Genomic DNA, 12918 nt, shown 5'->3' on the forward strand with positions numbered 1-12918 from the left:
CCGGGACAGTCAAGATCAAGGCCACGTTTTGACCCACCTCAAGGTGACATGGGCCGCAGCCCTGCCAGCTGCCAATGCACGAGGGACGTGGATGGGAACTCACGAGCCCCCCAGACGCACCACCGTCACTTGCTTTTTCCAGGTCTGCTAGCCAATCGGATGCAAGCTGACCGAGGCAGGGAGCGGACCTCTGTTGAGCAGATCCTCAAGTGAGGAGGAGGAGGAGGAGGAGGAGAGTTGGTGGAGAGGGGGGAAGTGCGGGGGCATCGCCTTATGCCCTGGGACGGTTCAGGGAGGCGGGGAGAAGTTTAGAGGAGAAGAGAGGAGACTGGTGCTGGAGGAGGAAGAGGAGGGTCCACAGAGGCCGACGCAGGAGCGCCACGCAAGGAGGCGGGGAGGGCGGGGGGCGGGGGGTTAGGGACGAGGAGGAGGCGTGGAGGGAGGTGGGGGACGGGGCCCGGTGTATTTTTGGACGCGGGGGTCCTCCTGAATTAAGCGCGCGAGCAGGCGAGCGAGGGAATAAAGATGTAGTGTGAGCGGTCTGGGCCTGAGCGGTGGATGTGGAGGGTGGAGGAGCGGAGGGAGAGGAGAGAACAAGGAGTGTGCTGTGCCGCGCAGCAGAGGAGAGGAGAGCGAGAGCGGGCTCGGCGCCCCTGGGTGACTGACTGAAGCGGGCCCCGGCAGCTGGACCGAGCCAACGGACGGAGCGGGAGGGGGGAGAGTGAGAGACAGGGCAGAGGCGGGCTGGGAGGGGGGGGGGGGGGGGGGAGGGGGGGAGCGAGGGAGCGAGGGACGGATGCACCGGCTGATGATCTGACGCTCGGGGAACTCCTCAAGGGGACCACGGAGACGGAGGGGTCTGCTGGATGAAGAAGGTAAGGATGACAAATGATCCCCGTCACTGTGTGTGTGTGTGTGTGTGTGTGTGTGTGTGTGTGTGTGTGTGTGTGTGTGTGTGTGTGTGTGTGTGTGTGTATGTGTGTGTGTCAGTGTCTGTGCGTGGAGCTATATTTGTGAAAGGAAAATAAAGCCAGACATTGAAACTTTTTTGAAAGAGCTAGGGTTCGGAACATAAAGTTTATGAATAGGAATGGAGTGTGCTCAGCTAAATCCATGTGACACGTGGTGGTTTGAATCACCTATAATGGCTTGGAAGAAGTGGCTCTTTCATGATTCAGCCATTCAGACGCTTTAATTTCATAAATAATAATGTGGAATTTGTGTTCCTTATGAGGACTACTAATGTGTCTGTATCTGAAAGGTTATAATCAGCAACCGTGTTTTCTTATGAGTCACAAGCCTGTAGGCTGTCTTTGCTTTTCTAGCGTGCGTGTGCCAACATACACACACAAAACACACTGACCCTTGACAGAAAGCCGGACAGGAACACCTCAGAATTGTGTTCCTCAAGCGTCCCCAAAGAAAACGTTGACCTGTTGACATTCCATGGCGTCATCAGCACCACGGTGACTCGCACCCGGCGCCGGGTTCAGAATGACGTGTTTTTTTATATCTGTTATCCTTCAAATGTTGGCTCTAAGGTGAGGAAAAGCTCCCTAGACTACATGTTGGTTTCTGTATCTTAAAGGTTCCCCAAACCAAAAATTTTAGAATGGGCCCAATTGGAGCACCTCGACTGTTTCTATTCATCTTTTGACGTGGGGTGAAAAACCTTGATGTGTTGTAAGACCCGTTTCAAGGACTAGCATCCAAAGGCAAATCTAACTGTACCTACGATTTGACTACCTGGGATATGTCGTCTTGGACAGGGAAAAAAAACGAATTAGACATGTAGGTCTAGGCTGGAACCATTATATAATGTTGGACGTTCCACTTCCACTGGGTAGCAGAACTTATTTGCCTCTCTGCCTTTCCTTCGGACGTGAGCTGAAGCCAGAAAGTAGTGTATAGGCTCACTGATGTGTATCATCTGCAGCTGAATGTAAGGAACAGAATGTAAGGCACAGAATTTGTGAATGTTATTGGTTGGTGTTTGCTTTCTTTTCCCACTAAAAGGGTGACTGGGACTGTAAACTATGGGAATGTTTTTCCTTTCTCCCTCTGCAAATACATGTGCGCAAGCACACATATTATAAGCTTTGTGAATTATCTGAGCAGTAACACTTCCATATGTGCAAACCATTGCTGGGCAATATTAAAAATACCTGAGCTCAACAACACTCACTTGATACTATTGAAAAAGTTAACCAATTGGTCTGGAATAACTGTCTAAAATCATTCTTGGCTGAAATGTTCATAGACGGCTCCTGAAATCGGTTCCCAAACATTTACCCACTGTGTTCCAACATCCTATAGTACAATCTCCACCGACCAGCCCCAGCCCCTTCCAAACCTCCACACCAATTCTTCCTGTTTCTCTCTCTCTCCCACTGGCCCTCCTTAGGTACAACCTTGCTCTCTTTCTTTTCTTTTCTTTATCTCTTCCTTCCTCCGCTCCCTCCTTCTCCCTTCCCATATCAATGATCCCTTCCTGCTCTACCAATCATCCCCCCCTCGCAGCCAACCTATGTCAAAAGTCCCTTGTCCAGTAAGGAGGGAGGTCATTAAGCCCCAGCAGGCAGACCACCTCCTCCGCACCGAGGCTCACCTGAGCCCGCAGCCCAGTTGCTCAGTGGGCCTGGAGGACGATTCCACCTGGGAATGACTTGTGAGGAAGGAGGGGTGGGGGGAAGGCAGCCAGCGTGCCAGACATGGGAAAAACCCACAACTCTCTTTGGATGCTGGGATTTGCATCAGGGAATAGAGTCTTTTGTTTTTCTTCGGATTACCCTGATTGAAGGTTTTTGATTTCCTGGAAGTGCTCGACATTGATGCCGAGCTGCTTGGAGAGCGCTTTGGAAACGCTACACTGGTTCCACTGGGAAGCTTGGCTGAGGGATAATATCCTGCGTGTTGAGTGAAGAGGGACAGAACCGAATCATGAGGACAGTGCAATTCTGTCAGCAGGTGCACCTGAAGTGATGCACATTTAGACAACACACCTCTTGGACTGCTCAATACATTCTAGACATTGAAAGGCGGAGGCCTGTGAGTTAGTCTCCACAAATCACAGCATCCGCCGATGCTCTGGACAATTCACTATTAATCCTGTAACCTTGACTGAAGACCATCGATTTCTGGCCAAGGTGACACATGCTTTTTTTTTGCAGTCTTCAGATTTATGGTTAATGTTGTGATTTATGTTCAAGGGCGAAGTGTCCTTAACCTGGTTAGATTTGAAATGTCTTTACACTCCAGCCAGCTCCAAGAGTCTTTCTACCATTCATCTTATGGCAGTTTCCCAAGGACCTTAATTGGAAACCATTCTAGGTTTTCAATCTTCATGCAATGATCTTGGTCTTAGTTTGGAAGTGGCTTGAACCTGTTCAAAGCATAAGTAACATATAATAAGATACAGTTTAAACACTAATGCTGGCCATTGAAATGATTATTAACAATTACGACCAACCAACCTAACACTCTGCTAGACTGACCATGTCCCACTGTGTCCTCCTGCAGTGAGCGCCCATAATTGATCCTACCTCTGTACTGCCAGCTAGCCTCTCTGGCCCTGTAATCAGGCCATTACCATCCTGCTTTATCTTCCCTGTGCCCTGGGGGACGGCTTGGACCGCTGCCTATCACTGTCCTTGTAATTCCCAAGGGATCATATGCCGACTAGACTCTCTAACACGCTTGACTATTAGGCTCATCTAATTCCCTCAGTCAATACTTCACATGCAGATGCTTCAGATATTTCTGAAATATCCTGTGAGCATATTTAGAGTAAACCCGCTATCCAAATGGGATGTGGGTCTTGTGTACGCGCCAGGATTGGGTCTAGGGGTTTTGTAACTCAGCACATTTCCTCCTACAGTTCCCTGACTGGCTTGATATTCGATGATGACTAAGAAAGTTTAATGAAGGTGCTGGTTTTAAATAACACCCCGGGTATTAATGGTCCCAGGCAAGAGCGGAGTTCTGAAAGGAATTTGAACTGGGTGCTGCATTTCCCCCAAACCCCTCTACTCTTTCAGTGGCTGAACAATTCCTGCACAATCCCTCCACCTGAATCTGCCATCTCCCATTTATGGTTGAGTAGCCCAGTGCCAGGTGTTGGTAATCTGTGTGTCCGCTTTGGCCCGGCAGTGGAGTCTGTCTGCGCCCCGTGGGTTCCACAGAGCTGGCAGTTGTGATGTGAGCCTGTGAATGAGGACTGTCTCCCCTGTACAGACCAAACGGGGCGGGGCTGAATCAGGGGCACAGGGAGGTAATTTAGTGAATGAAAGGACAGGATTGTCCCTCCCCCTCCCCAGCCTCCTCCACCCGACAAGGCCTTTAATTAGAGCCATTAACCTGGAGTTTGGTTTGGTGGGATTTTTGGGGTATGTGTGTGCAACAGCGGCAAGAGAAAAGGATACATAAAAAAAATACCTCTCCCTGTTGATACATAAAAAATGGAGTGGAGTGGTTAGGGAGTTTTCCTACGAGGGATTTACCCAGGGGCAGGTTGATCCACAACAATACGGGCATTATGCCAGAATATTTTAAAAGAAAGTCGTTTCTCAAAGCCGGACAGAGTCGATTATGACTTGACCTAGAGTCTACCTCTCTGCTTCTAGTTTCATAGCTTCCTTTCAATGAGGCTGTGTGCTTCCATGATGTCATTGGCTAACGAAAGCATGTTTTCTAGCTGACAGCTCTTGATGAAGGTGTTTTACAGTAAAGCCAGGAAATGAAACTTCCCTGACCTGGGGGGGGTTTGCTGGGGAAGGGGTGGGACTCTTTGCCATGGTCCTTTAAGATAGACGACAAGCTGCAGAGGTAGTAACTCTTGCATCTTAAAGGAGTTACTTGGCAATCATTGCCTTTCATTGCTCGTGAAGCATACTTACAAGTGGTTCATGATGTTGTGATGTGTGAAATATCTTAGGACAATTAGCATTGCATATTCTAATGTGAATTATTCTTCAATGAGTCTTTCCTTCTTTGGTCCCTGTGAACTGACTTTGACACGCTGTCCTCAACCCCCTCAGATGCCCTCCCGATGCAGGAATACGTTGAACATCGTTGTCACCACCCTCTTCGCTGCGGTGGTGCTCTTCGCCATCCTGCTGGCCTATGTCACCGGTTGGTTTGTCCTTCCTGCTTGCCATCTCTCAAACCACTCGTACATACGATTATCGACATTCAGATGCATTGAGTTCCTACGGCGCCTAACTTAACCCTTTGCATACCCATTCAACCCAATCTCCCCTCGGCAGGCTACCAGTTCATCCACACCGAGCAGCATCACCTGTCCTTCGGCCTGTACGGTGCGTTTCTCTCCCTGCACCTCTTCCTCCAGAGTCTCTTCGCCTACCTGGAGCACCGGCGCATGCGGAGCCCCGCGCGGCCGCAGCACCTGCGCCGCACCGTGGCGCTCTGCATCGCCGCCTACCAGGAGGACCCCGACTACCTGCGCAAGTGCCTGCGCAGCGTCCGCCGCATCTCCTTCCCCGGCCTGAAGGTGGTGCTGGTGGTGGACGGAAACCGCCCCGAGGACCGCTACATGATGGACATCTTCCAGGAGGTGATGGGCGGTGTCGACCAGGCCGGCAGCATGGTGTGGAAGGGCAACTACCACAGCGACGGCAGCGGGGGTGGCGTGAGGGGCGGGGCCCGCAGCGCCGTGCACATGGAGGAGGCGGTGCGCGTGGCGCGGCTGGCGCGAGGCTGCCGCTACTCTTGCGTCATGCAGGAGTGGGGCGGGAAGAGGGAGGTGATGTACACGGCTTTCAAGGCGCTGGGGGACAGCGTCGACTATGTGCAGGTGAGAGGAGTCTTAAGGTTTTGTACTGTAGAAGGTTTGCTCGCATGTCTAGCTAGAATCCCAAACATCTGGATGACAATCGTAGTCTCTTTAATGGGAGACATTAGGGGGGATGTCATTTGTGTTTTTGTTCTATTCAAGGCTATGTCCCAGGCGACCGGGTTGGTTCGTCCTTGTTGGGACATCACAAATGGCGGAATGTTGGGAATAACACCTCGTATCAGTAGGAGAGGCACTGGCCTGTTCCTAGACTAAGAAATGTGAACACAGACATACACTAAAATACACCTACATTAAAAGTTACCTTTTTGGCAATGAATCTGAATCAAAGATCGCTGAAGCTTTGAAGGCACACATTTACATTAGTATTAGGAGTTAGGAGTATTAAATGTCATAACACTGGCAGAACCTAATTTGTCATCCAATATGCCAACAGACACTGGCGATGCAGTTTTGCTGAATCAATTACAAAGTCCAGTGGGCCAAGACATACAGATCACCACATTGATTCAGATGGAACAGTAGCTAGAAGTCTAAGCTTGTTGGCTATTGGCAAGTTCATGAGATCCAATTTCTCCTCTGATAGCTGCATTAATAATTAAATGATTTGGCAACTCATTCTTGACTACCTAAAAAATATATAAGCAGCCAACACAAAATGATGGACATATTGTCAGTCATATTTAGGTTAACCGTACGGTCCTGTTGTATGCTATTTAAATAGGGTTGCATATGTTTCAATGGACGATATACTGGTTACATGATCTGGTCCTATCTGGCTGCTGCCGGTCTGACATGTTCTTGCGGCTGGTCAGATGTTTGCATCTGAGCATCAAGAACCTGTGCACTGCAATTAGGATAAACCAGCTGGTCGCTTCTGTCAGCGGCCTTTCATTTCCGTCCTGGACATCAGTACATACTTAAAGCCCCTCTGCCACATGCTTGCATCGCGCCCATTCGCTTGTGTGCTCTTAGACCAAGGACTCCGTTACGTATTCTTCAACATTGGTGTGTGTTGTGTGCATGTGTTTGTGTGTGCCTATGTGTGTGTGTGTGTGTGTTTGAAAGAAAGACACAACATGAACCCTTGTCTTTGTGGCTCTTCAGGTGTGTGACTCGGACACTGTTCTGGACCCAGCCTGCACCATAGAAATGCTGAAGATCATGGAAGAGGACCCGATGGTGGGAGGCGTGGGTGGAGACGTACAGGTAAATCATTAAATTATTGTGCAAAAAGTATTTATTTTATATTTATATACTATTCTGTTGAAAAATCACTGCGTTATATTTTTCCTCTATCCCTTGCAAGTGACCTCTCATCCATGTCTGCTTTCCCTCCAGATTCTCAACAAGTATGACTCGTGGATCTCCTTCTTGAGCAGCGTGCGATACTGGATGGCCTTCAACATCGAGCGGGCCTGCCAGTCCTACTTTGGCTGCGTCCAGTGCATCAGTGGCCCGCTGGGAATGTACCGGAACTCCCTGCTCCAGCGCTTCTTGGAGCCCTGGTACCACCAGACTTTCCTGGGCTCCAAGTGCAGCTTTGGCGACGACCGCCACCTCACCAACCGCGTGCTGAGCTTCGGCTACAAGACAAAGTACACGGCGCGCTCGCAGTGCCAGACCGAGACGCCCACGCAATACCTGCGCTGGCTCAACCAGCAGACGCGATGGAGCAAGTCCTACTTCCGCGAGTGGCTCTACAACGCCCTTTGGTTCCACAAGCACAGCCTCTGGATGACCTACGAGTCTGTGGTCACCGGCTTCTTCCCCTTTTTCCTGGTGGCCACCGTGATCCACCTGTTCTACCGCGGGCGGCTATGGAACATCCTGCTGTTCCTGCTGACGGTGCAGTTGGTGGGCATGGTGAAGGCCACCTACGCCTGCTTCCTGCGGGGCAGCCTAGTCATGATCTTCATGTCGCTCTACTCGCTGCTCTACATGTCCAGCCTGCTCCCCTCCAAGATCTTCGCCCTGCTCACCATCAACAAGGCCGGGTGGGGGACGTCGGGCCGCAGGAAGATCGTGGTGAACTTCATCGGCGCCGTGCCCGTGACGGTGTGGGCCACGGTGCTGCTCGGCGGCGTGGGCTACACCATCTACTGCGAGACACAGGAGCCCTTCAGCGACTACGAGAAGGTGCTGCTGATCACCGGGCTGATCCTGTACGCGTGCTACTGGGTCGTACTGCTGGTGCTCTACCTGGCCATCGTGGCCAAGCGCTGCAACAAGCGGGAGGAACAGTACCACCTGCCGTACGCCGAGGCGTAGGAGGGGCTGCTGGCTGTCACGCGCCGCGCTGCGACTCTGTGAACTGCTAGCGACAGTCACGTCGCCAAAACAGCTGTTCTCTACTCCAGGCTGAACGAACCTGACCTAGGAAAGGCTCATATTTATCAATGGTGCTCAAAAGTTGTGAGTCTGAGACACAGCAGCAATGATCCACTTAAGGGAGTCAATATTGAGACTGAAAATACATGTAACCCTCCAATTCCCAATGTCACTGTTGTATGGTGCTTTACACTGTAAAATCAACTGAATGTTATGCCGTTTTGGACGATTCATATGTGCATATATTCATATGTTTAGAAGATCAATAGAAATCTGAATGCAGGTTTACAAATCAGAATGGTTTGGGCATTTTTTTGGTGAAGCACAGTTATTACAATTCTTAAGTACTCACATTACAGTAAAGAAAAAGTTAAGAAGTTTCAGAGTCTAAGGGGTCATGGCCGAGTGCAACCCTTCTCTCTTAGGTTATGTGTGCTGTGGATTAGTGTGAACATTTTCAAAGATGGGAAGAGAAGGTGCTATATTATCCCGTATTTTTCTCGCATTTATTAAAAGTTAATTTGAAAACAAATGGCGACCATGCATTGTAACTGACCACAATGAATGGCCCTTACAAAAAAAGGGAAAAAAATAGCTTTTTTTCATTCATGTGTAACTGTAAATATTAGTAACTGACAATATTATCAGGCCTGAGGCCGTAAAAAAGACTGTGGATACAATTGTGTCCCAAGTGTTATAGGACCTCAACCTATTCTGTCAAGCCGCTAATATTATAATCATCTGCTGCAATTTGAATTGTTTGTAATACACGTTTATCATTGGTACAGACAATCTGCCATTTCTACACCTGTGTAGAAATACGTGTGTATACGTGTGTGTGTGTGTATGTATGTATGTATGCGTGTGCATGTTGGTACTGTTGAGCAGTTCCAGAATAAGAGTCGTCCATTGGTCTAGGTACGACCATATACCAGTCAGTTTTCCATTTACCATTCAAGTTTTTATATAAGAAACATTTATATTTTAATAAGTGCCAATTCACTTTCATGTAATGGTTTAAGGTATGTTCCCAAACCAACTACCAACTAACCTTTTTAGTAGGTGGTTGGACCAAATATCTTCAATGTATCTTCAAAAATTAGACAGTGTAAAAAACAATGACCAAAGAGAATCTTTCTGAGGTTCAAGGCAAGGTTCTTAGTTTATTAAATAATAATTTCTTGGTTTTATGGGTGACCTCTTCCTTGCTCTGTGGCTTAGAAACTATTAAAAAAAACTAAATTGGAATAAATAATTGATTTATCAGGAGGGAATTTTTTGGGGGGTTTTCACACCTTCAACGGCATCAAACTATTTAAAAATGTAAACTCTGAATTAATTTTGCCGTGTTGCATTGTCTCACTAAATGTAAGTGACATTTCTGTTTTTGAATGTGGAGGTTTTCACTTGTGCTACTTAAGTTATATCGGAAACCTGACTGACAAAAAGTATAAAGTAACTGACTAGGGTGGCCCTTTCTAATGGTTCTCTGTGCATGAGGCGGCCAGCTAGTAGAATTCCGTATCAGCGGTGATCAGAATTTTCCTAATGAATTCTAAATTCTCTTTACCCACACACATCTCCCATTCATACCAAGTCGGGAGGCTGCGTTAAATGACTTCCTCTGCATGCATTTTATTGCTTTAGTTTGAGCATCTCTCATTTTAGATTTTCGTTTTTTCCATCTTTTGTTTGCAATATAATAGGGCTGTGGTTCCAAGGTATTTTCTGTTAATCTTTTATGTATCCCAGTAAAACAAAACGGTTCAAAATGCATTTGAAGGTTGACATAAATATATTTCCATCCAACACCATTAAAAACGTGCTGAAGCTCACGTTGACTTTTGACATGGACATTTTGGCCGGAACTCAAAACACCCTAGCCGCTATAGGTTTGATTAACAGAATGAACTGCCGCTACAAATGTTTAACTACTACTTGAACTAAAAGCCTTGTATTCAGAGACTTTGGGACTTGAATAAAAAAAAGTACTATCCAATGTGCCTCTTAGGGTTTTAGGTGCAGTTGTTTGTATGTGTGTATACGATGTAGGGAGGTGTCCAAAATGTTGGAAGAGGTCTTTTTCAACAGTTGAATGAATTGATTCAGTCACCCTTAAGCAAGGGGAGGAGCCATGTTCACCTCAATGTGCTCACAACAACACAGTGAGCTGCCTTCATCAAATACACTCAAGAGTTTCTGGCCTGTTTTATGTTTGCTTTTTAACCGAAAGTAAGAGTGAGCCGCGCCAAGTGTGTGTTCTGCGAATGTAATAGGGCAATATTTCCGTTAGCTTGTTCCTGTCATTCCAACCATTTCTTTTTCAGATTCTTTCCATTCGTGTGTTGATAAAGGTGATACTGCTGGATGCTTTAGGACAGGTCACCAACATAAAATGGTACAGGTTTTGGGTGGTTCAAGAGACAAGGAGATGTTATTTATTCAGCACGCTCAAGAGATTTAAGAGGAACTGCATGAAAGGCTACCTTGATTTAATTCCCTTTACCTTTGTTTCTGTTTGATGTATGCGTCAATATGTACTCCTCCATGAGCCAGGACAGAGTCTGCGTCTTTATGGTCCGCCACTCAATGTACTGAAATGTCTGTTTATAATATACTTCTTCCACACAATAAAATGGTCCATGTTTTAAGGAAATATGGAGACATTACTTTGCCGTTTAACTTGTCTTTACATTAGTTCACCAACATGATAACAATGTTTGTATTAACGTTTTACGTTTAGAAAGTCAATAGGTACTTTAACCATTGGCATTTATTTTGGGATGAGGTGCATGTTAAGAAATGTAGGGGGATAGGGGAAAGGGTTTGGGACAAATCCCCCAAAAACTTAAATGATGTGCATTTGAACACATACAGGTGTGTGTAGCATTTAATATCCTTCCAGACCTGATCCTAACTTCCCATTACTACTACTAAAACGACTAAAACTATGATGAGGTAGGCTTTACTACAACAAACCAATATGACAAGGAATTTTGAATGAAATATTACACAATGTTTTCTATTGCCGAAAGGATCCAGAAAAAAAAGCATCTTCTGATGCTTTACTTTTACGGTTTAGTATTTTATTATTTTTTTAACTGCAAGGTATGAATAAAAACAAATGAATCACACATTAATAAAACATTCTCCTTATGATGAAAGAAATTTACATCTATTCAGATGTTCTCCTCTTTAGATACTTAGTTTCAAAAAAGGGACTTTGGCGACACCTGGTGTCGGAAACAGTTAAGTTTCCTACATCTAATGAAGTAGTTGAGGTGCTTTTAAGTATTTGCACTATGCTAAACTTTTATATTATAAAAGTTTAGCAGAGTGCAAATACTTAAAAGCACCTCAACTACTTTATTAGATGTGTTGCAAAGATCTATCTATTCATATTTTATACCCACCACACCAGGTATGTGCACAGACACAAAACTTAACAGTTTCTTGGTTTACACCTTCTTAGGCACATTTGTAATGATTGGCTTGGGCCGCGTCTTGAAAATGAGCTTCTTCTTGATAAGGGCTGTCACCGAGTAGGAGGTGCAGGAAGGATCTCCTTGGCTGTCGGTTTCCATGGGTCCCTGGTTGTTGTCGTCATGGCTGGCGGCGTCCTGTGCGTGACCAGGGAGCTTGGTGAGGACGGCGAAAGGCTTCTCCAGTTTGACCACTTTACCATACAGGATGTGATGGCCGACTATAAGCACAGGAATACCCTGGGGGAGGAAAGTAGAGCAACATTTATGAATCCAGTGAATGTACGGATGTGTGCAGACATGCCCATCCCACCACAAGAACCACGTTTTGAATGATGCAACAATTAGGCCATGACCACAAAGTGCATTTCAAGAATAAAAGCACAATTCTTCTTAAGGGGAAATCCTTCTGCCTGACAAAACCACTGACTCCTTTTCCAACATCCATTAGTTTTACCTGACTTTGCAGTCTGAATATGTTTAACAATACATTAACACAACGCCGGAATCCCTCCCGACCAAGCTGGACACTTGATACTGTTACTGTCCATCTCTTACTAACTACATACCTCCTTAGTGTAGAGCAGATCCCCCATGGCATTCCCTGCTAGACCAGAGTTCTGCCTGGATACCACTTCACCTTGCAGTTCAACCAGCAGCCACTCTGCAGCGGCACCACTGCCCACACTGCTTCTACAAGACAAGGTGGAACAAGAGGATGAGTACATAAGCCCTGGTACAACCAACAAACACGTTAACTAGATTCCGGCTATGTCGAGTCCTGCATGCATTCATGAATGCTATTATGCAGCTAGAATATATATGAATGATCAATAATACCACGATACATAAGCCAAAATGTTTATATCCCACATTTTATACAATATGCCTTATTAATGCTGCCTAACTAATTGGTAGGCTGATGTTAAAATGCAAAGAATAATTGAACAATTACAATTACTGAATATAATGTCTCCAAAATATTTAATGTTCTGTGTTAGTGTCTTCGTAAAACACGCCTATAATAACACATAATTCTCTTATAATACGTCTATAGTCTGTCACCACCTACCTTATTACTATTTGGACCATTGCCCTATCGGTTGACGACCCTTGTTTAGATGTTTGCCAGTGTTCAGCGTTGTTTTAGATGACTGGGTGCAATACAATATTTTTGCATTGCATTGAATAACATGGAATATATTAGCATTCAACCCGAACGGCTTTCGAAACAAAATGTCATCAAAATGTAACACTACAACTGTTTAGTTGTTTCTGACATATGCTTATATT

At 46.2% G+C, this 12918-nt stretch overlaps 2 protein-coding genes across 2 annotated transcripts; one reads left to right on the top strand and one right to left on the bottom strand.

The window, feature by feature from the left end:
• The first annotated feature begins 755 nt into the window (after positions 1–755).
• Positions 756–10799, top strand: has3 (hyaluronan synthase 3). Its single transcript, XM_060061154.1, has 5 exons — positions 756–875; positions 5037–5130; positions 5265–5812; positions 6920–7021; positions 7154–10799. Exons 1-5 carry the CDS (start codon positions 867–869, stop codon positions 8081–8083), a joined length of 1683 nt encoding a protein of 560 aa, XP_059917137.1. The 5' UTR covers positions 756–866; the 3' UTR covers positions 8084–10799.
• On the bottom strand, positions 9430–12876 carry chtf8 (CTF8, chromosome transmission fidelity factor 8 homolog (S. cerevisiae)). Its single transcript, XM_060061156.1, has 3 exons — positions 12698–12876; positions 12195–12318; positions 9430–11865 (listed from the first exon to the last, which is right to left on the bottom strand). The coding sequence occupies exons 1-3, from the start codon at positions 12715–12717 to the stop codon at positions 11602–11604; spliced, it is 408 nt and encodes a 135-aa protein (XP_059917139.1). The 5' UTR covers positions 12718–12876; the 3' UTR covers positions 9430–11601.
• Between the last annotated feature and the right edge of the window lie 42 nt (positions 12877–12918).

The sequence above is a fragment of the Gadus macrocephalus genome, chromosome 9, assembly GCF_031168955.1.
Source record: "Gadus macrocephalus chromosome 9, ASM3116895v1".
Classification (NCBI taxonomy): domain Eukaryota; kingdom Metazoa; phylum Chordata; class Actinopteri; order Gadiformes; family Gadidae; genus Gadus; species Gadus macrocephalus.